At 43.4% G+C, this 25,195-nt stretch overlaps 1 protein-coding gene across 2 annotated transcripts in view; it reads right to left on the bottom strand.

Annotated features, from left to right (window-relative positions):
- The window catches only part of LOC124723212 (amidophosphoribosyltransferase-like), a 263,978-nt gene that overhangs the window by 99,330 nt on the left and 139,453 nt on the right, over positions 1-25,195 (bottom strand). The window contains exon 2 of one of the 2 annotated variants that reach the window (XM_047248401.1): positions 14,465-14,571. The exons of the other annotated variant lie outside the window; for it this stretch is intronic. Coding sequence (XP_047104357.1) covers positions 14,465-14,485 — 21 coding nt within the window. The 5' untranslated portion in view covers positions 14,486-14,571. The remainder of the gene's footprint in view (positions 1-14,464; positions 14,572-25,195) is intronic. 2 annotated transcript variants of the gene reach the window in all.

Genomic DNA, 25,195 nt, shown 5'->3' with positions numbered 1-25,195 from the left:
GAAACCGTCTAGACGGCTCGCAACCCTCGCACGTTTAAGGCTGCGGGCACTGCAGACGCCGTCGCCAGATGTCTCCCCATCGGCAGACAGCTTGGTCACAGTCTACCCGATCTTCGTCAGTTTTTGGGGGGGATCAGGGGAGTTCGAATCTATTCCATCAATGAGATTAGAATAAATTGTAATCTCCTGGTGCGGGACGGCTGCAAGAAACATCTGTGCTTCGAGACGAAAGCTGCACCGCGGCTTTTGCTATTAAAAAGACGCCGAATGCATGTGAATGAGCTATATGTTTCGCAACTGAAGTGGCGAGTACTGCACACAAATTCCTCAGTGTTTGGATTAAATATACCGGAGATCATCGCCATCAGTGTCTCGTGAGTGCCGTCATGTTTAGTGTTCAGTGTTCCCGTCATACTCCGTCGTTCACCTGTGCCATCGCCATCTTCAGTGTCAGTGCGTCGTGACAACAGTTTGTAGTGAATTATCGTCGAGTGTGAACGGCTCCGTGTTTGTCTTTATGTGTCTACTGTTTTATTACCCACCGTTATGTCACATTTGTGTATTCTTTCTGTTCTTTCTTTACCTCCTCTACGGCTGAAGAGCGGCGCACCATGCTGCTGACAGCCTGCCTGTTTGTACGGGTTTGAAAATAACAATAAAGAAAAAAAAAATAGATTAACAATACAAGTTTTCCGAATATGAGAGAGAAACGCTCTCTTACAGATTCTAAACGATTCGTGGTAACATTGAAAAGCAAGGTTACAAACACTCTGCATAACTTTAAATAAATTCAGTAAAACAGTCATGTGTCAGTTAACCTACAATGACTGTCATTCAGCATACGTGCGAAGGACAAACATAAATATTAGAATAAGATACCCCGAAAACCTAAAGCAATGAAAAGTGGAAACACACCACATTTGCAAACCACCTCGCATAACAGCATCACCACCGTACTAGCATAGAAACACCAGTAAGCAGAAATAATGATTCGTAGACAGCCAATGCCCACCTACCACAACTTAAAGTTCCACTACAGCAACTTTAAGCATAAAATTTGACATAAGCCACCTTTCTCTGCGGCACACACAACTTTTTACAACTATGATATAGCCCCAAAGTTTCAGATACAGATTTTGCCTGTGCCACCAATGACATGTTGCATTAAGTATAGACATGAGCCTGAAATGGCTAGACAGCCACAGAACATGCATAACGTAATACAGGATAACGTTCAATTAATTATTATTACATTTTTAAGCTGCTTCGAAATTGTGTTTTCCAATGAAGTAGCTATTTCAGAACAGAGATTTTGAGACATATCCCCGTTATATTTCTCATCCCAAGGATACCGCAAACTACTCCTTTCTTATACTATCTTAAAAAATTCACACAATACATGCTTTACTTGTGGAGACGTCTGACGATTCGACCGAAGGCAACAGATTTTAATTACGCCGATCGGCATCCGAAGTCTGTACGTTCGGGGGTTTAGATCGGTTTCATAAAGGCCGCGTGGCGTATTGGTTTGAAAAGATCGGCCGATGTCTGTCGTCAGGTGGAAGTCCCAATGTCGGTGCCACTTGCGACCACAGCCTAAGAAGCCATTCATTGGTGGAGATGGAGTTTTCAAACTGTTTCTCTTATGTCGACATTCAGTGACTGTTCGTGATAGACAACTTTATTCTGCTGCTGAGGCAAACAAAAAAGAATTATTAAGGGCGTTGCCGTGTGCAAGATTGGAACACCGATTGATCATTTCCAATGTTCTAGGGGAGACTTCTGTGTTAATACGTGGAGCGATTGGCTAGATGCAGGCAGTGGTGTAGGAAAGAGATGGACTTGGCGAGATGAAATTAAAGCCTATAAAGAACCTTTGTTTACGTGCGAACGTCTGGTGTTTTTATGAGTCTTGAGCTCTACTGACTCAACTATTATCCTGTTTTGTCTTGTTGGGGCGAACTCACGGAAGTCGCTATGACCCAGCTGGATAACCTGTTTGAACTGCTAGCGGTGTACGTTTTCCAATCCAGGAATCGGGTCTCTGAACGTTTCTGTATGCAGTTAATTTGCTACAGTCCATTTATTAGTGATCAGTAACAAGTTTATTCCTTTTCGCGCGTCAAAGGGAGGCTGGAAACCCTTATTTAAATTGGTTTAATAGCGTAGCAGTGCAGAGAGTTACTCAGATTCGACAATAAACGTTTCCCAGTTCATCTTCGGTGCGAACTTATAAGGGGAGGCCACGACGTTGGGATCACGAATTTGCTTCAAACTTTGTACACCTTTCGTAGGCCATAAAAACAACATAATGTCCCAGTAGTAATCTGCACTGCTCTGGCAACTCCGAGAAAATCGCAGGGGAGTTTTACACGTCTATTACGTAACTGATGTATCTGTAAATAGGTGGCGGACGTTAGAATCCATGATGGCCAAGTGGTTAGCGTTCGAGCGATTCAGCTTCCGCTCAAACTTTCATATTTGTAGTACAAGTGTAAATTCTCTGATATTTAAAAAAAATTGCACCTGCACTATTCTTCTTGCTATATTAACAACGTCTCACCGCTACGCAGGTTAACTACCAAATGGGGCCTGCCTCTGTGTCTGCATCTCGAAGCGTCGAGGTGCAAAGTAGTTCCGGGTACCTTACCAGATTGCATGTACAGGGGTTTCGCAAAGTACGACAAGCATACATTTTCAGGAAAACTATATGCGTTTCTTCATTTACTTGTCGATAGTTATAAATATATACATACTAAGATGGTATCTGTTCTTTCAGACATGTCCGAAAGAACAGATATCATCTTAGTATATAGTTAAGCTCCTCGGCCACTTGACCATCTTCTTCTTCTATGCGAATGCACAAACAGTGCCCGAACTCTTACGGGAATCGGCAACGCGCCGCGAGTAATGAGTATAATGGGCGGGGGCACTACGAATGTAGTGCGGGACAATACGTTGAGAATGTGGGTTTCGCGAGAGGCGTGCCAGAGATAAATCCTTGCAATCACACTATCCTCTGTGTCCACGGTGGCTCAGATCGCCGGCACGGTAGCTCAGCGTGTTCGGTCAGAGGGTTAGCTGCCCTCTGTAATAAAAAAACTAAGTTAATGGATCAATAACGAACTTAAACGGATGTATTACGACGTCCGCCCCGAGCAGATGCAACGAACAAAAGCGAACAAAATGAGATTTAAAGAAAAGATGGATATGTAAGCAGGAGATCCCGGGTTCGAGTCCCGGTCGGGGCGCACATTTTCGTCTATCTCCGTTGACGTATGTCAACGCCTGTAAGCAGCTAAAGGTTTTCATTTCATTGTAAGTTATAAATATGTTTGTTCTAACAATTAAATTTAATTAAAAATAATAAGTAGTCAAATAACGTGAAATTCACTTAAACGTCATGCAAATAAACCTGGGTTCTTAAAATTATATTACTTCTCAAATGTCATACATTAAATAATATGACAAGTGATGAAAAAAATATAGATTAAAAACTGAGCTTGAGAGAGTGAGTCGCACCGTCGCCCCATAAACTTTCGTCTTGCGTAGCTCGAACGCAAACCACTTGACCACCATGAACTGTAACGGTCGGCACCTACGCACAGATACATCAGTTACATTCACTTACGATTTTCTCGAAATTGCCAGAGCAGTGCACCGTATTAACTGCACATTATTCTGTTTTAATGGTCTACTAGAGATGTTCAAAAAAAATGTTCAAATGTGTGTGAAATCTTATGGGACTTCACTTCTAAGATCATCAGTCCCTAAGCTTACACACTACTTAACCTAAATTATCCTAAGGACAAACACACACACCCATGCTCGAGTGAGGACTCGAACCTCCGCCGGGGCCGGCCGCGGTGGTCTCGCGGTTCTAGGCGCGCAGTCCGGAACCGTGCGACTGCTACGGTCGCAGGTTCGAATCCTGCCTCGGGCATGGATGTGTGTGATGTCCTTAGGTTAGTTAGGTTTAAGTAGTTCTAAGTTCTAGGGGACTGATGACCACAGCAGTTGAGTCCCATAGTGCTCAGAGCCATTTGAACCTCCGCCGGGACCAGCCGCACAGTCCATGACTGCAGCGCCTTAGACCGCTCGGCTAATCCCGCGCAGCTACTAGAGGTGTACAAAGTTTGGAGTAAATCTGTGGTCCTAACGTCGTGGCCTCCCCTTGGTAGTGCCGCGCACCAGGAGCATGTGGATTGGAGCCACGGCCGCGAGTAACACTTAACGAGACGCCACAGAAGCTCAGAATACAAGAAGGGAGGAACGTTTGAAAGAGACTCTGTCTTCGAGACTATGTTGTCATTGGGCTCTTCGATCAGCAAAATTGGCCGGCTGCTGTGGTCGAGCGGTTCTAGGCGCTTCAGTCTGGAACCGCGCGACCTCTACGGTCGCAGGTTCGAATTCTGCCTCGGGCATGGATGTATGTGATGTCCTTAGGTTAGTTAGGTTTAAGTAGTTCTAAGTTCTAGGGGACTGATTACCTCAGATATTAAGTCCCATAGTGCTCAGAGCCAGTTGAACCATTTGCTCTGCAAAAACCGACCTGCTACCATCCCTTACAGTACGTCTCTAATGATGATTGTGGGGCGCTCAGTTTTTACAGTCCACTCTAACCACTGCCACAATTGATGATGAAATTATGAGGACAACACAAACACCCAGTCCCCGGGCAGAGAAAATCCCCTACCCGGCCGGGAAAACACGTCTCTAAAATCGTTCGATTTCTATTGTCATGCCTACTCGATAAAGACTCCACATACTGGATGTGCATTCTACACTTAGTCACAGTAGCGTCTTGTATTCTATTTCCTGTTATAGTATCTCAAAACATTCATGGCTCGCTGCGTGCAAAGTCCCCATATTTGTTGCGTGTCAGTCGCAGTCACAGGCGCTGATGGCGCATAATTTTAAAGTTTCCAGAGTTCAACTGTCCACTGCTTCTTTGCTTTTAGACCTTGACGAAAGAAGTTGGTCGATTGTATTGTCTTAGATTGACTATTAATACACACCATAATGTGACGTTAGATTTTGGGTGGACACTAACACTGATGTGCCACATGTTTTACGTATTTTACGTGATTTCACTAATCTATATGGTATGGTTACGGTTTAGCGGGTTGACTGTTAAGCGCATTAGAGCCTCCATCTTCAGTGAAAATTTTAACTGTAACGAATTAAATACATAAATAACGGTGCTACTTGTCAGCTTGGTAGACTCGTATCACGCATTGCACTTCGCGTAAATACTTCACTAACCATACAGAAATAATATACGGAATATATAAAACGCAGAGAGAAGAAATGTCACACCAGTTAATTAAATAACCAAATTTCATATCATCTTCCACAATTGTAAATAAAAGATCATTTATAGTGTCACCTTGAACAGGACATTCGCACTTTACAGGTGTTTTATGCACTTCCTCAAAACTCTTACAACATAAGTAAGTTTTTCATTCGCCTTACCTAATACTCAAGTTACCTGATCGTCGCATTCCTTATTACTTCTTAATGTTATCCATAAATTCTTAGAGGAGTTCACCTGCTGAAGACGTTCATAACTAGACTTGTAATTAGATACTATTGCGTTCCTTTTCCTTGTTTGAGGCATTAACATGTATTTATTCACATTTAAGCAGAGCTGCCGTTCTTTATACCCAGTGGAAGTTTTGTTAAAGTTTTTCTGCATGCCTTACGATCGTTCTACGACGATACTTCCTGTACAAAAACAGCATCGTCGATGAAAAACCTGATAGTGATGCGTAACCCATTTTATAAATCGTTTATGTGTACTAAAAACATTAGGGGTCCTTCCCTAAGGGCACACTCTACGTTACTTTCGTTTCTGTGAGACACTCACCGTCAAACAAAGTAACGTGCTCTGTTAGTCAAATGTTCTTCGAGCCAATCACGTATCTGCAGAGATACTCCGTATGGTATTGTCTTGACAGGGTGGCCCAGTGTCTAACGCCGTTCGAAAACCTGAGAAGACAGAATCTACCTGTTCACCTTCGTTTACTGTTTACAGGTTGTCGTGTATAGATCGAACAAGCCATATTTCACACTACTGATTTTTCTTCTGAATCCGTGAGTATGCTTTGACAGAAGCTTTGCAATGCTTGAGCTAAGAATATGCTCTAGGAGCGTGCAACAGGCGGGCGCCAAAGACATATGTCTGTAACCCTGCGGGTTCGACCTTTCACCCTTTTTGTAAACAGGAGTGACCTGCACCCGTCTCCATTCACATAGTACTTGAACTAGGAGAGGAGTTAGCTCAGCAGCGTACTCATTGTAAAGTTTAACTGAAATTTCGTCAGGTCATGCTGCCCTGTTCGCTTGAAGAAGTCTCTCCAATACCGAGGAAGCCAATGTCTACAGCTCTCATTTATGATGCTGCGGCGGTCAAATATTGGTACGATAGTGGCATCCTCATACGTAAATAAATTTTTAAAAATGGTATTTAATATCTTGCTTTCTGTCTATTGTGTTTAGTTTCAATACCAGATGAATCCACGAGAGATTCCATGCAAGGTTCGACCCCGTTCATTGACATTAAATATGACAAACTTCCTAGGATTTCGACATAAAATGGCTGAAAATTATCGTAGGCTTTACAAACGGCATTCCTTACGGATCCATAGATTGTTATTAAGTTTTCTCTATCAGTCCCTCTTGTAGTGAGAGTGTAATAGTCTGCATGTTCGCAGCATTCTCCGCATGGTACCATCAAAACAAGTTGGGTGTTATATTACTTTCCTTGTTATCTAGATCGCGGTTTATGGGGTCTTTCAACTTTCAAATCAAATGGTTCAAATGGCTCTGAGCACTATGTGACTTAACTTCTGAGGTCATCAGTCGCCTATAACTTAGAACTAATTAAACCTAACTAACCTAAGGACATCACACACATCCATGCCCGAGGCAGGATTTGAACCTGCGACCGTAGCGGTCGCTCGGTTCCAGACTGTAGCGCCTAGAACAGCACGGCCACTCCGGCCGGCTCTTTCAACTTTAACCACACCTGACCTATGTTAGCCGGATCTTAAATAAACGTTCTCAGTTCGCCCTTTCTACATCTACATACATACTCTGTAAACCGCTGTGAAGTGTATGGCAGAGCGTGCACAGTACCACACGTCAACCTTTTCTTTCCAATTCGAATGGCCGGCCTCTGTGGCAGAGCGGTTCTAGGCGCTTCAGTCCGGAACCGCGCGGCTGCTACGGTCGCAGGTTCGAATCCTGCCTCGGACATGGATGTGTGTGATGTCCTTAGGTTAGTTACGTTTAAGTAGTCCTATGCCTATGAGACTGATGACCTCAGATGTTAAGTCCCATAGTGCTCAGAGCTATTTGAACCTAATTCGAATCCGGTACGGAGCGAGGGAAGCATGACTCCTTGAATACCTCTGTGCGTGCTGTAATTGTCTGATCTTGCCTTCGTTCTCACTGCGGGAGCCATATGTAGGGGGCATAAGAATATCTCTCTATCCTCCACCTAATAGTGGTTCTTGAAATTCTGTATGTAGGTTTCCCGGGAAAATCTGCGTCTATCGGCAAAGAGAGAATGCCAAATTAGGTTTCTCAACATTTACCTAGCGTTCTCCTGTGAGTCAAACGTGTAGCCACTCGTACCGCCCTACTTTATATCCGTTCAATATCCCCTGTCAGTCCTGTCTGGTATCGGTGTCACACACTTGAACAATATTCTAACATAGGACCCCAAAGTGATTTTCAAGTAGTTCCTTTGTAGATTGACTGCAGTTTTTCAGTATCCTGCCAATGAACAGAAGTCTGCCATCTGCCTTACCTACGACTAAGCCTATGTAATAATTCACTTTCATATCCCACCAGACTCAGGTGTTTGTATGAGCTGGCTGACTAACTGTGAATCACTGAAGTTGTTCCCATAGGATACAATGTTTTTCCGTTACGTGAATTGCATAGTTTTACTTTTCTGTAGATTTAAAGCAAGTTGCCAATCCTTGCACCACTTTTCAATCTTATCAAACTCTGACTGAATATTTTTGCAGCTTTTTTAGGACAACACTTCATTACAGATAACTCCATCATAAGCGAAACGTCTTTACGAAAGTACATAGTCCCTAGTTTTCTTGATTAGGTTTCTGTATTTGGTGGCCACCGTCTCTGAAACAACATCACGATCATCAATACCTTTCAGATAGGTGTGCGGGTCCGTAGAACATGATATCTTCACCAACGTGACGTGAAATCTTTCTCTTCTTTCCATTTTCGCGTGGGGAACGATTACATCGGATGAAATTGAGTGCCTCGTAAATCTGCCGTTTTCTTTCATTTCCAAACGAAACAGGTGCCCATGGACCGTTCGCTTTCAGCACCCAGCAGGCCAGCTACACTGTCAGAACGACAAAGCACCGCCCTGCGTCAAGATGGTTTGAGTGATACTCTGCGCCCATGAGGGTCTCTCTCTGTTTCCCTATGTTGCTGGTCACATATGAGAAGCCATCGAGAGAGCTGCCTTCCAAATAGAGGCCATAGGTATACAGGGTGGTCCGCAGAAGTAGAAACACTTGTTGCAAACAAAAACAGCTGAATAAACAGAAATTTAATGTCCAGTAGTACGAGATGGGGCGAGGGGGAAAAACTTAACCGATGTTACCGACATGGCAGCCATTCTTGAAGCCATCATTTTGGATGCAACTCGTAATTTTCAAATGAAAACGGGGAAAGGGTCATGGCACAAATCAAACATGTCGAGAATTACATGAGGGAAACAGTGACGTCTTTCAGCTGAGCATAGCTTAATTAATTCTTGTGTTATCAGTAACATTCTCCGCCTCCCCACCCACACTCCGAATTCTTTAAAGGAAGCTGAGTTGGCAAAGTACCAGAGCTTCAAGCGCTGATAGAAAGCACTGAAGCTGAAATCGTTACAGGAACAGAAAGCTGGCTGAAGCCAGAGATAAATTTTTAGAGGCGTAAACCGTGTTCAGAAAGGATAGATTAAATAAAGAAGGTGGTGGCGTGTTTGTGTCTGTTGGTAGTGGTTTATCTTGTAGTGATGTTGAAATAGATAGTTACTGCGAATTACTATGGGTAGAGATTATACTCAACTCAGATGCTATAATAGCTGAACAGTTCAAAGAAAACTTGAATCTAATTACAAATAAGTACCCCACTCACACAGTTATAATTGGTGGAGACTTCAATCTACCCTCGATTTGTTGGCGAAAATACATGTTCAAAGCCGGTGGTAGACAGAAAACATCTTCCGAAATTGTACTAAATGCTTTCTCTGAGAATTACTTTGAACAATTAGTTCATGAGCTCACACGAATTGTAAATGGTAGCGAAAACACACTTGACCTCTTAGCCACAAATAATCCTGATCTAATAGAGAGCGGCGTGACGGATACAGGGATTAGTGAACACAAGGTCATTGTAGCGAGGCTCAAAAGCATATCAACCAAAACCACTAAAAATGAACGCAAGATATATCTATTTAAAACAGACAAAAATTCGTTTGATACCTTCCTAAGAGAGTGTCTCCAGTCCTTCCAAGCTAATTATGTAAGTGTAGACCAGATATGGCTCAAATTCAAAGATACAGTACCGACAGCAATAGATAGATAGATTCATACCGCATAAGCTAATAAGAGACGGGACTGATCCACCATCGTACACAAAACACGTCAGAACACTGTTGCAGAAGCAACGAAAAAAGCATCCCACATTCAGAAAACGCAAAATCCCCAAGACTGGCTAAGTTTCACGGAAGCTCGAAACTTAGTGCGGACGTCAATGCGAGATAGTTTCCGCAATGAAACAGTGTCTCAAAATATGGTAGAAAACCCAAAGAGATTCTGGTCGTATGTAAAGTACACCAGTGGCAAAAAAACAGTCAATACCGTCACTGCGCGATAGCGATGGAAATGTTACCGATGATGGTGCCACTAAAGCGGAGTTACTAAATACAGTTTTCTGTAATTCCTTCACGAAAGAAGATGAAGTAAATATTCCTGAATTTGAAGCCAGAACAGCTGTTAGCGTGAGTGACATAAAAGTAGATATCGTAAAGCGAAACAACTCAAATCACTTAAGAAAGGCAAATCTTCCGGTCCAGATGGCATACCAATCAGGTTCCCTTCAGAGTATGCAGACACAATAGCGCCTTTCTAAGTAATCATATACATCCGCTCACTTGACGAAAGGTCTGTTCCTAAAGAGTGGAAAGTAGCACAGGTCACACAAATATTCAAGAAAGGAAATAGGAGTAACCCATTGAATTACAGACCCGTATCACTGACCTTAATTTGCAGTACGATTTTGTAGCATATACTGTACTCTAACACTATGAATCACCTTGAAGAGAATGACTTATTGATACATAACCAACACGGATTCAGAAAATATCGTTCTTGTGCGACACAGCTAGCTCTTTATTCTCATGAAGTAATGAGTGCTGTCGACAAGGGATCTCAGATCGATTCCATATACCTAGATTTCCAGAAAGCTTTTGATGCCGTTCCTCACAAGCGACTATTAATCAAATTGCGTGCATGTGAAGTATCGTCTCAGTTGTGTGACTGGATTCGTGACTTCCTCTCAGAGAGGTCACAGTTCGTAGTGATAGACGGTAAATCATCGAGTAGAATAGAAGTGATATCTGGCGTTCCGCAAGGTAGTATCATAGACCCTCTGCTGTTCGTGATTTACGTAAATGATCTACGTGATAATCTGAGCAGCCCCCTTAGATTGTTTGCAGATGATGCTGTAATTTACCGTCTAGTAAAATCATCAGACGATCAATTCTAATTACAAAATGATCTAGAGAGAATTCCTGTATGGTGCAAAAAGTGCCATTTGGCACTAAACAAAGAAAAGTGCGAGATCATCCACATGGATACTAAAAGAAATCCGATAAATTTTGGGTATACGATAAATCGCACAAATCTAAGGGCTGTCAATTCGACTAAATACCTAGGAATTACAATTACGAGCAACTTAAATTGGAAAGACCACATAGATAGTATTGTGGGGGAGGCGAAACAAAGACTGCGCTTTGTTGGCAGAACACTTAGAAGATGCGACAAACCCACTAAAGAGACAGCCTACATTACACTTGTCCGTCCTCTGCTGGACTATTGCTGCGCGGTGTGGGATCCTTACTAGGTAGGATTGACGGAGGACATCGAAAAAGTGCAAAGAAGGGCAGCTCGTTTCGTGTTATCGCGCAATAGGGGTGAGAGTGTCACTGATATGATACGCGAGTTGGGGTGGCAGTCACTGAAACAAAGGCGGTTTTCTTTGCGGCGAGATCTGTTTAAGAAATTTCAATCAGCAACTTTATCTTCCGAATGCGAAAATATTTTTTTGACACCCACCTACGTAGGGAGCAATGATCATAATAAAATAAGAGAAATCAGAGCTCGAACGGAAAGATTTAGTTGTTCCTTTTTCCCACGCGCCATTCGAGAGCGGAATGGTAGAGAAGTAGTATGCAAATGGTTCGATGAACCCTCTGCCAGGCACTTAAGTATGAATTGCAGAGTAACGATGTAGATTTAGATGTAGAATCAGAACTGTCGTGTTTAAAACAAGCCCGTTTTAAGTGAAGCTAGTTTTTCACTCGTCGCAATGTTTATGACGTCATATCTCTTGAACAGTATGTCATACAATGATATAGTTTTGCAGGTACATTCAGTGGTATATGTGGATACCGTCTGCAAACAGAGCTGCGAACAGAATTAGTAGTAAAGCAGTAAAATTACTTCACGGATAGTGAAAAACGTAGTAAGCGATAAACCTTTTTCGTTTCAATATTTTGTGGGGGTTTCAGCAAGATGTTTCGAAAAGGTTTGAAATTATGGGTAAGGTTTGTTGGAAGTCTCTAAGTGCTCCCATTCTCAAATACTGGATGAATATAGTCTGGGTAATTTGTGCGGCATGCTTTACGTTGCCTCAAGCCATGCACAGTTTCTAACTGTAATACCTGAGTTTTTGTGTTAAACCTTTAACGAAATATTATACCTATTAAGGAGTAGATTATGACACCACTTTAAAAAATTTTAATTCGGTCAGTAATTATGTGAAATACTGAAAATCGAATTTTTGTTGCTGTTAGACAAGCAGACTACAACTGAGATAGGGTGACTTTAACAGTTTAGTAATATATATGACTGATATTGCTTTCTAACAGGTGACGTAAAAGCTGATGGCGTTAACACAATCCGAACGCATTGAGATCGTCCTGATATCAGCAGAGAGGAGCATCCCTCTTATCACAGCGGATTTCAACGAACGTCACGCAGATAGCCCACTCATTACTCACAGCGCGGTGGTGCAACTGACATCGAAATTCCGTGAAACTGGCTCTGTCGTAGACGAACAGAAAGCTGGAGCATCTAAAATGGCTAAGGATGAAGCAACATCGACCGCTATTCTGGCATCGTACGAGAATCCGGAGAGCAGAACTCGGCGCATCTCGGAGGAATCTGTGGTCAGGGAGCGGACTGTTAATGCTCGTGCTCGCATTTCGGTACATGCGTTGGTTGAAGTCCACGAGGACTAGGTGAAGCGGTTAACAATCTTACAACGTGCCGGACAACGCATCAAGCACATCATGTAGCCTTTTTGTTTTCACCAGAAATAGCCTCGATCTGCGCAAAATGTGACGTAACTCGAAAATATATGAAGCTGCGCTGCAATGAAAGAAACAATTTTTTTCTCGTGTAAATATTTATCTGTTTGATATGTCACATAACCGCCATTCCATTTGAAAATAACGAGTTGCATCCATAATGCCGGTTGCACTAAATTGATTCGATGACGGTAAAAGCCGCACAGACTTTTCTCCTCTCCCGCCTCGTATCACCAGACTTTAAATTTCTATTTCTGTTTCTGTTTTTGTGTTTCAAAGGTGGTTCCACATCTATGGTGCTATGTCTGGGAAATAGCCCACCAACGTAACAGTACAGCTCCACGGGTTGCCTACACACGCGATTGCAGGGGCAACGACGACAAGAGTCCAGACGCCGAGTCCGTACAACACCGGGCGTGTTATTAAGGGTGATGTAGGAAGCCGCCACTGCGACTCAGAGCGCTCGCATCACTGGCAGCAGCATCGCTACTACGACTTGTTTCCTTTCGCCGTATCACACAGCCGCAAACAGTCCGCGACCAACCATCCGCCAGCCGCTGTTTAAGCCAGCCCGTATCCGGCACTTACAAGCCAACTCGCCAACCGGAGTACGCCACTTCCGGAACTACGTGGAACCAGTCTTGCTTCTTGCTATGCTGAGACTTGGCCCCTCTGTGTTCGGCCTCCCGGATTTTGGTATTCGACTTCGTATTGTGACTCGTCTCACCTTGCTCCCTAAGACAAATACGAGGGTTGTCCAGAAAATAAGTTCCGATCGGTCGCGAAATGGAAACCACTGGGAAAATCCGGTAAAGCTTTGCACAGATGTGTGGGCAGTGTCTCTAATATGCCCGTCGATCGTGTCGCGTCGCTCTTTTCAGTTTTGAGTGAACAGTGAGCACATAAAGATGCATAGACAATAGCGTCTCCTGCCAAGTATGAGGGCCTGGTTAGAGATATGCAGCCCACATAAAACAACTGTCGAGGATGCCAATTCTCGGCCGCACACTGCAGGGGCAATGAAGACGCTCCTGCAGCGTTTCCGGTGAGAAGTGTTTGATCACCCACAATACAGTCCGTAATTGGCTCTCCCTGAGTCTCATCTCTGCTCACAAGAACCGCTCGCTATGAAGACAAAATTTTTCCACAGGCAATGAGCTGCAGATCAGTGTAGATTAACTGGCCGAAAGCACAGGCGGCTGCTTTCTATGACGAGGAAATTGGAAAGTTGATACAACACTACGACAAGACTCGAATTTGGAGCGGCGACTATGTAGAGAAGTAGGTGGAAGGTGTAACTAACAGTTGCAAATAAAACGTTTCTGGTTTTCACTGTGGTTTCCATTTTGCGACCGATCGGAACTTACTTTCTGGACAACCCTCATATCAGACAGCGAACCAGACATTCTAGGCGAACGCTCTAGCCCTCGCTAATCTTACCAAAAGTATTAACCTTACTCAGTTACTTTAACAGCTAAATAATTTTATATTCTTGTTCATTAATGCTTCAGGACGGGGAAGAGTGAATTTATGTTGTTATTAATAAACCTATTGTTCGTTGTCTACCTGAGTGTAAGTTTTCCCGCACCGAGCCCGATGTGGGCCACTTGATTTCCTCTTTCCTATATTGCAAAACAGTACACAATATGTGCACAGTGGAGCTGGTGAGTGTTTCGACCTCATGACTACTTCCTGCCATATTTAATATATACTTCACAAAAATACAAATAAATTTGTTGTAATGGTATATTACGGCTAGATTTCTTTTTCCTGTTTGATAAAATCTAGTCGTCTTATTTAAGAATTAGTAATCAAATTCTCTCAGCACTGTCTCACTTGCAGTACGTAGCGATGCATTCAGGTTTGGTTGTCAGCTTCCCTGTGCATTAGAGGCGACCTGCGTACTCACAGCGTGTTTTCTCCGCGTTGCAGTCAGCACTCACCTGAAATAGGAAAACACACATTATTTATCTCAAAGTGAAGTCTGGATGTTCTTATCTGCATTAAACAAGATAGTATAGTGAGTTCACAAAAGTCAAGGGATAACGATATGCACATATACAGATGGTGTTAGTATCACGTACAAGGTATAATAGTGCAATGCAATGGAGGAGCTATCTTTCGTACGCTAGTAATTCATGTGAAAAGGCTTTTGCACCAGGGGAATTAACAGACTGAGCGCGGAATGGTAGTTGGGAGCTAGACGAATGGGACTTTCCATTTCGGAAATCGTTAGAGAATTCAATATTCCGACATCCACAGAATCAAGAGTGTGCCTAGAATACCAAATTTCAGGCATTACCTCTCACCACGGACAACACAGTGGCCGATCTCTTTGACTTAACGACCGAGAGCAGCGACGTTCGCGTAGAGTTGTCAGTGCTAACAGACAAGCAACGCTACGTGAAATCACCGTAGAAATCAATCTGGGACGTACGACGAACGTATTCGTTAGAACAGTGCGGCAAAATATGGCGTCAATGAGCTGACAGCAGACGACCGACTTGAGTGCGTTTGCTAAAAGCACGACATCGCCTGCAAAGCCTCTCCTAGGTTTGTTACCAAATCGGTTGGACCTTAGACGACTGAAAACCGTGGCCTGGTCAAACGGGTCCTGATTTCAGCGAACATTTATGGGTCATAATCGAGAGATCAGCTCGTGCACAAAATCCTGCACCGGTAACACTTTCGCAATTACGGACGGCTATAGGGGCAGGGGCAGCATGGCTCACTATTTCTGCAGGGGATTTGCAACGACTTATTGAGTCAATGCCACGTCGAGCTGCTGCACTACGCCGGGCAAAAGAACGCCCGACGTAATACTAGCAGGTATCCCATGACTCTTAACTCCAGTCTATGCCGCCAATGTTTATTGCAGTCGTTGAAACTGCGAATATTCGCCAGTCCCCTACGTACTTCTCCTTATAGATCGAGCAGATAAAATAGCGAAACAGCAGCTGGCACAGAAGTACACAAAGAGTCGTACTGTCCATACTCTATTCATAAATGGAAAAGGGAGAAACGTTAGTAACCGGAATAATAAGAACTGCCATCTAGCACTTGTCAGAGATTCGCAAAGTACAGATGTAGGTTATGTGCGTGACTTGAACCATGCTCCGCGACTTATGGACGACGATTGAGTGCTGATGGACTAGGATGAGTCCCCGTAGCGTTTGGTGTCTCCTTAAGTCCACACCGCGATTTTACTTGCTAGGTGGAAACAACTTTTTCCATCGTACCACAGTCGAGTAGGTGAACTCGAGGCAAACAATTTGACATAGAACACTTGCGGCGTATGAAGCCAGGAAATAACGTAAAAGTGACCCGGAAAAGTTACCTGTTACATCGCGTGTGCGCCGTGTGGTATTTTCAGCACCCTTTCGCTCTCCATAGTCGGCTTTTTCGTTAACATTATTAAATTTCCCGAGAGTGTAATAAAAGAATAAGACTTCTGTGAACGTTATGGCCGGCCGTTGTGGCCGAGCGGTTCTAGGCGCTACAGCCTGGAACCGCGCGACCGCTGCGGTCACAGGTTCGAATCCTGCCTCGGGCATGGATGTGTGTGATGTCCTTAAGTTAGTTAGGTTTAAGTAGTTCTAGGGCCTGATGACCTCAGAAGTTAAGTCTCATAGTGCTCAGAGCCATTTGAACCATTTTTTGAATGTTATTCAAAAACTAATTATATTAATAATTCGATCTACACTTAATCCTTACAAGCACAGCAGCTTCGTAGTAAGAAGGCCAGGCAAACTAAACGATTTAATTGTTAGTTTTATGCGGCTAAATTTCACAGTTTTGAGGTGCAACTGAATAAACGTCGATATTACATTCTGTAAGTGCAAAAACAAGGGATTTTCAACATTCCAGGACGACTTTAGCCAAAATCACGCGCGCAATGCTTGCGCTGTAGCTTAGGTGGCTTTTGCAGGTCAATTTGAGATTATTCTCCGGCTTCACAGACCGTACGCATCCTATACCAGTTTGTTCATCTCGACTTTACCTGCACGAATGTGAAATGTTATCAACAGCTATTGTTTACACTCTATACAGTTCCTTTGATAAGACGACGACGTATCCCTCTAGAGCATTTGCCACATCCGCTAACTTCACGAACAGCAGCGAGCAAGGCCGTATTTAAGCGCAGGCTACGTAGTCTTTAGCCTAGGGCCCGCTTCACGAAAATGTAAAATATAAAGCATTTTAATTTTAATGCCGTCATGGACTTCCCATAGACTTATTGCTCTGAGTTTTTCAGTGGACAGCTGATACGAATTAAGTCGGCAGTCATCTCGCAAACACCGCGCACTCTCGCATCGAACTCCCAGTGGCGCCCAATCAAGCGCGTGGCCCTTAACTTGGCGAACCTAGTAAGACTTTTAAAGACTGGGTAACGAAATTTCGGCAATTTAAAATTAGTTCGATTTCTGAAAAAAAAAATTCTTCCACACATTTTTTCCATCCAAACCAGGACCCATAAAACTTGGACGGCTTTTCCTTAATATTGAGATCTAAGAATGTACCTATCACTTAGCATTAACAGCAACTGAAAATGACTTTTGCATGGACATAATTGGTGCTGAATACCTTATGGAATCAATTATGTTTTTTAATCCTATCGATTCAAATCAGAAACTATATCTTAAAATCTTATAAATTAATTACCAAACTTTAAATGCTGCAGTATAGGCTTTTAATTAAAAAAAGTTTTTCTAAAATACATTTTTGCGGCTTAGTTATCACAAAGTTTTCCCCACCAGTGACCACACCACACAAACTGCCTAAAGGGATATAGCTCCTACCTACGGCCCTTGCTGCATGCAGAGACACGAAAGACGTACACTAATCTTATAAAACCGATCAGGGCACTCATAAGTGGACATTACTACGGGGTATGACAACCTTTCGCCTTTATGACGGCTTGAACTCTGCTGGACACACTTTCAATGAGATGTCTGAATGTCTCTGGAGCAATGGAGCCGAAACCTGAGAAGGTACTGATGTTCCACGTTCCGGCACATCCTGCAGTTTTTCCATTGGTTTCAGGTTGGGACTGTGGGCAGGACGGGCCATTTCAGAAATGTTATTGTCCACAAACCTTTGTCTCACAGACGTTCCCTTAGGACAGGGTGCACTGTCACTCTGATACAATAAATCATCGTCTCCGAAATATTACTTTACTGTACGCAGTACACAATGCTGTAAAATGTTAAAATCCTTCCGCATTTAGCGTTTTCCAAGCGCAACCCGTACCGTAACACCACCTCTGCGTTCTTCACCGCTGGCATCACACGTGAAAAGTAGCGTTTTCCACACATTCTTCAAACCGAAACGCTTCCATCGTATTGCCGCAGGGTATAGTGTGATTTATTGGTCCGAATCACTCGTTTCCAATCACTCACTGTCCAATGGCGTCGTTCTTCACACCACCTCAAGCCTCGCTTAGCACAGACTACGGAAATGTGTGGGTTATTAGGAGCTGCTCAACCAGTGTTGCCCATTCTTTTTACCTCTCTATGCAGTCGTTGTGCCAGCTAGACTGCTGGTAGCACTTTGGAACTCACGAATGATTCCTTTTGCTGATCTCATGCGATATTTTAAACTACCCTCCTACCCTGATGACATCCAATGACACGTCCACGTTCGCAATCCTTGAGCCCTCCTGCTGTTATTGCTTCTGTGCTGACGGCACAATACACCCTGCCTGCTTTCATATTGGCTTATCCACAACTATTTACATCTAGTGGTCACTTCCACAATACATACGGGTGTCGGGATACTTTTGATCAGACAGTCCACATCTACATCGACACTCCGCAAGCCACCATACGGTGCGTGGCGGAGGGTACCCTGTACCACTACTAGTCATTTCCTCTCCTGTTCAACTCGCAAATAGACCGACGAAAAGCGACTGAATATATGCCTCCCTATGAGCCCTAATTTCTAGTATCTTATCTTATTCATCCTTAAGCACAAAGTGTGTTGGTAACAGTAGAATCGCTTGGCAGTCAGCTTCAAATTTCGGTTCTCTAAATTTTCTTAATAGTGTTTCTCGAACAGAATGTCGCCTTCCCTCCAGGGATTCCCATTCCAGTTCCCGAAACAACTCTGCAACACTTACGTGTTGTTCTAACTAACTGGTAACAAATCTAGCAGCCCGCCTCTGAATTGCTTCGACGTCTTCCTTCAATTCGACCTGGTACGGATCCCAAACACTCGAGCAGTATTCAAGAATAGGTCGCACCAGTGTCCTATATGGGGTCTCCTTCACAGATGAACCACTCTTTCCTAAAATTCTCCCAATAACCTGAAGGCGACGATTCGCCTCCCTATCACAGTTCTTACATGCTCGTTCCATTTCATATCGCTTTGCAGCATTACGCCCAAATATTTAAACAATTTGACTCTGTAACGCAGGGCACTGGCAATATTGTATCCGAACACTAAAGGTTTGTTCTTCCGCAGTGACTTACATTTTTCCACATTTAGAGTTACCTGCCATTCGTCACACCAACTAGAAATTATCTCTAAGTCCTCTTGTACCTTTCTACAATCACCACAGCACCATCAGCAAATAATCGTAGATTGCTGCGCACCCTGTCTGCCAAGTCATTTATGTATACAGAGAACAACAGCGGTTCTATCACAGTTTCCTGGGGTAAATAAAATAAATGTCGTGTGACGAGGTCCTCCCGTCGGGTAGACCGCTCGCCGGGTGCAGGTCTTTCGATCTGACGCCACTTCGGCGACTTGCGCGTCGGTGGGGATGAAATGGTGACGATTAGGACAACACAACACCCAGTCCCTGAGCGGAGAAAATCTCCGACCCAGTTGGGAATCGAACCCGGGCCCTTAGGATTGACATTCTGTCCCACTGACCACTTTTTTTTTTTGCATTTTGTCGTTGCGGACGACATATGACATCCGTTAAAGTTCGTTTGTTGATCCTGTCACTCAGTTTTTAGTTTTTTATTATAGAGGCCAACCAGCTCTCTGACCGAACACGCTGAGCTACCGTGCCGGCACCACTCAGCTACCGGGGGCTACTGAAGTGGCGTCAAATCGAAAGACTTGCACCCAGCGAACGGTCTAACCGACGGGAGGCCCTAGTCACGACATCTACATTCCTGGGGTATTCCTGACGATACCCTTGTCTCTGATGACCACTCGTCCTCGAGGACAACATACTGGGTTCTGCTACTTAAAAAGTCTTCAAGCTCCTCACTTATCCGAGGACCTATTCCATATGCTCGTACCTTCGTTAACAGCCTGCAATGGAGCACCGTGTCAAATGCTTTCCGGTAATCCTGAAATATGTAATCTACCTGTTGCCCTTCATCCACAGTTCGCAGTATTTCATGTGAGAAAAGGTCAAGATGCGTATCACACGAGCGATGCTTTCTAAAACCAAGCGTGTCTGAGACGCAGTGTTAGCGCTGCAGGCTATTAAGATGCGATATACGCAAGTATTATTTTAGTTTACCCGTCTTAATCATACTACAAATTAAGAGTGTGTTTCAACAAAAGTGCTCCTCTTTATCAGTAATGCATCATCAGAGGTGACTGGAGTTTATTGCTCTCTATGATTATGGTGGTGGTGGTGGTGGTTAGTGTTTAACGTCCCGTCGACAACGGGGTCATTAGACACGGAGCGCAAGCTCGGGTTAGGGAAGGATTGGGAAGGAAATCGGCTGTGCCCTTTCAAAGGAACCATCCCGGCATTTGCCTGATACGATTTAGGGAAATCACGGAAAACCTAAATCAGGATGGCCGGAGACGGGATTGAACCGTCGTCCTCCCGAATGCGATTCCAGTGTGCTAACTACTGCGCCACCTCGCTCGGTTCTATGATTATGCTTTACCAGTAAAGCGAAATGTGTCTGGCGAAACCCTCGTATAATTTTCAGCAGGCTGAAGACAGGAAAATCAAAACAATAAAGTGAAAGATGGCCATCGTAACAAAATTATTAGGATATACCGGTTTCGATTCTTGGTGATTATTTTTCTCAGGTAACACCATTGTGAGTTGAATTCTGTTGAGCGCCAATGCGTCTCCTGAGCTGACTGTACCAAGCGGTTAGCTACATACTGCTCGTTACTTTCAGTTTTTCATCAATAACTGTATGTCACTACGATTTTCAGTAGATTTAGATAACAATCCGAAAAATGGAAATTGCTGGTACAACCGTGACGAATGCGGTATGGGGATTCACACGGGTATGAATGAAGTGCTATTGTAAACAAATCACACGGCCAGCAACGTCCTGGTTCCCAATGTGTGCGCTGAGGGTTCAAATGTCAAACTATGTTCATCCTGTGTCCGTCTGTCGTTTCCTCGGCTCCTCGTATATGGTATAGGAACACAGACATTCGAGTTGCGTTACAGTGCCACTGCAAACGCAGGTGTTACTATCGGCAACATCGTTACTTAATGTTATTGTAATGGAACGCATTTGAGCACTTTTCCTTCACATTGGCGATCGCCACAACACGTAGCGATAGATACAAAATATGTACTTAGGTATTTTAATTAATTCGTTGGTTTCCAGAAATACACTCTTCCATTGCCATGCCACGGGTTGACACATGAAGACGTCGGACAATCACTGAGAGACACAAAAAATGAACAAAGCTAACTAAAATTTTTTCCATTGTGGGTTCTCTCCCCACTCAATGCTTACTTGTTTCGTTTTTATATTTTGCCACAGCTGCACGATCCCTATAATGCTCCAAACATTCATTAAATGTGTACCATCTAATGATGTATCTGTAGCCGATTTTAACCAGTCACGGTAAATAAAAATTGAAGAATACAAAATGCGACTAATTGCAATTATTTCTGGCAACCTTTAAGAAAACTAAATATTTTTGTTGACGACATATCCACAACTAAATACAAAGACGATAAAGCAGTCAGGCTAGACAACTCCCAGTAGCTCCAGTGAAGTCCAGTGAAGGTACATCACGTGTGATATCACTAACACGAAAGACAAACTAACAGTATAAAACATATGATCAACGATGAGCAAACATGACGATACGACCATCCCAACAGCTAAAGCTATCATGACTACATGAATAAACGCAGATTAGTCGTACAACCAAAAACAAAGTAAAGAAATCATAAATACGAATACTTGAACACAGGCTATTGCATTCGCTAAAGAGCCAGCCACGAGAAAACTAATCCACCTGGTTTGCATCATATATGAGACAAGCGAAATACCCTCACATCTGAAGAAGAATGAAGTAAGTCCAATTCCGAATAAAGCAGGTGCTGACAGGTGTGAATATTACCTGACTATCAGTTTAATAAGCCATGGTTGCAATATACTAACATGAATTAATTACAGAAGAATGGAAAAACAATTAGAAAACGGCCACTTGGAGGATCAGTTTGGTTTTCGGAGAAATCCAGGAACATTCGTAGGGAGCCTAGACAGAATTAATTGTGGAAACTGCCGCGCTCAGTAGCCGTGCTGTCTAAGGCGCCTTGTCGCGGTTCGGGCGGCTCCCCCCGTCGGAGGTTCGAGTCCTCCCTCGGGCATGGGTGTATGTGTCGTCCTTAGCGTGAGTTAGTTTAAGTTACATTAATTAGTGTGTAAGCCTAGGGACCGATGACCTCAGCTGTTTGGTCCCATAGAACCTTACCACAAATTTCAAATTTTTTGTGACATTGGTCAGATGAAAGGAACATTAACACCCTGTTTAAAGAGCACGCGACGAGAAGTGATAGTAACCGATTAACTTTTCCTGACATTTAGAGGTCTCCAAGCACAAAGTACTCAGTGCATCTCAAATATTTATAAAACTTGTCTGGTTATTCCAACAACTGAGGAAAGGGTGTACAGCAGACTTTCGTTAGTCTGTAAACAGAGCTCTGTGAGAGTGTTAAGGGTCACCAGTAATAACGAACGTTATCCCATGATACGAATAATTAAGAGTGTTATACATTTGACAATGATGCTTGCTTATATTTGACTGTGCCTATGGGCAGATTACCATTACACGTATGTGAAACAATGCGAAGTAATTATTTGTTTTCCTTGTTTACAGAACTTGACAATGGGTTCATGCCTTCTTCAACTGTGTTTGTAAATTTAAAAAACACACATCCGGATCACTGTCGCGTCATTTTCTCCGTACTGCGTGCCTATAACATACAGAATAATATCCGATTACAGAATTGGTGGCGAATATCTGGAGCACTTCATATCGATTACTTTCAATATTTAGGGGTGATACTCAGAAGCGATATGAAATTGGACTAACACATGAAATATGTAATAGGAAAAGCGACCAGAAGACTTACATCTGTTCGACGGGTTCTGCGAAAGTGCATTGCATCTCTAAATGAAATCGCATACGAAAGGCTAATGCGACCGTATCTAGGAGAGTGTTCCAGCCGTTTCTAACCTTATCAGACTAAACGAATTGGGAGGTCGGCATAACCCATACTTAAGTCAATTGGAAGAAATACGAAATCCTCACGAAACCCTTAATTAGAAAACTGGTACAACATTTCTGCTAACACCGTGGTATATCTCGCGTAGGGATCAGGTGAATAAGAACGAGTAGGGGCGCGGGGTCACATGGAGGTATTTTCCCTTCAGTCAATACACAAGTGGATTAAGACAGAATACCTAAGTTTGGAAGAACCACCCTTGGTCACGCTCTGTACAGTGTCTTGCATAGTATACATGGTGAATCACCTAAAATTTGCACCACAAATTTTGTGAAAATGGAAAGTGCAACTGATGTGCAGTTTTCACAAAATGGGTTGGTAGTCAGGGGCTTGTAATTTTAGCCAATAAACAGATTGTAATAACACTCAGAAAGTATATTTTTGTGCTAATACACACTTTTTAAATGAAACAATACCTATTGACATTAACAGAAGTAGGGTAAATTAGAATGTCAGTGGTGTTCGTTGCAGGATTCTAGTGCGAGACCTTTACGAGCTATCGTATTTCGAAAAGTTCCACACATCGACAGCTGTTCGTGCCATTCAGCCTGCATATTTGCTACGTACTATGTCGTCATGTTTGCTTCAGTGTGCTTGTGTGTTTCTTGAATGCACTGTGACTTGCTAATCAGTTTGTGTATGACTTCCAAGCAGCAGATCGTGTGTGGACGATGTAATTTACCAACGTAGGAAAAGCCGACATGCTCATGGTGTATGGAGAGGTGTAGGAAGAATGCAGGTCGTTGTTGTACGGCATATGAGGAAAGGTATCCCAGTAGACGTCAACCATCTCGGCATTATTTATTAACTTCTCCACCCAGTTACGTGAAAGTGGTAAACACCTAAAATATGTAACAGAAGGAAACAAGTGACGACAGAAAAGGGGAAAATTAGTGTTGTTGTTGCTGTTGCAGTTGATCCGCACGTTAGCTCCCGCGCAACAGCACAGGGAGTGGCACGAGTCAGGCTGATATCCTACGCATTCTCCACCGACATAGCTTCCAACACTATCACGTGTCTCTCCATCAAGAGCTGCGTGGAAACGATTATGATAATCGTGTTAACTTCTGTAAATGGGCATTAAGGCAGGTTACCCCAGATGATGAAGCGATATTTACCAATCACGGTCAAGTTCACCTCCGAAACTTGCATTCCTGGTCCGCTGACGATCCCTGTTGGCTCCGTCAGGCGGAACGTCAGCGTCCACGGAGTGTGAACCTGTTGTGTGGGATAGTGATCTATCAGCTCATAGGCCTGAACGCGCGCAAGTACCGCAGCCTCCTAAGGGACCATCTTCCCCGGATGTTAGTCGACGTTCCTCTGCAGATTAGGTGGAACCTGTGATACCATCATCATGGCTGTCCACCCCGTAGTGCCAGAAGTCTAACAGCATGCCTTCACGAATTGTTTCCAAATCGTTGGATTGGACGCAGAAGAATTGTAGACGTTTTTCTGTAGGGAAAGCTGAAAGACGCTGTCTACAAGGACATACCAACTACACCGGATGATAGGCAACGACGTATTACTGCAGCCTGCTCGGACACTTCCGACGAAATGTTAACACGTGTGCAGCAGTCGTTCCATACCAGACTACAAGCGCGTATCGCCGCTGCCGGTGGTTATTTTGAACACTACCGGTGATCGTCAATTGTCTCGTTATTGGTCAGAATCCACGTAACTAGTGTAAGCACTTGTACTGTTCTTTAGTGTGTGACACCGCAGGCATTGTACAAGTGTCGGCGTGGAAACTTTTCAGAATACGATATCTCGTAAACGACTCGCAGAAGAATACTGCAACACCACTGATATTCTAATTTACCGTTCTTTTAGTTTGTTAATATCAATAAGCAATGTTCCATTTAAAAAGTAGGTTTTCGGAAAAAAATGCACTTTCGAAGTATTACTACAATCTACACTACTGGCCATTAAAATTGCTACACCACATAGATGACGTGCTACAGACGCGAAATTTAACCGACAGGAAGAAGATGCTGTGACATGCAAATGATTAGCTCCTCATAGCATTCACACAAGGTTGGCGCCGGTGGCGACAGCTACAACGTGCTGACACGAGGAAAGTTTCCAACCGATTTCTCATACGCACA

The sequence above is a fragment of the Schistocerca piceifrons genome, chromosome X (assembly GCF_021461385.2).
Source record: "Schistocerca piceifrons isolate TAMUIC-IGC-003096 chromosome X, iqSchPice1.1, whole genome shotgun sequence".
NCBI lineage: Eukaryota > Metazoa > Arthropoda > Insecta > Orthoptera > Acrididae > Schistocerca > Schistocerca piceifrons.
Note: the sequence above shows the minus strand (reverse complement) of the source record. Positions and strands in the feature narration are given on the sequence as shown.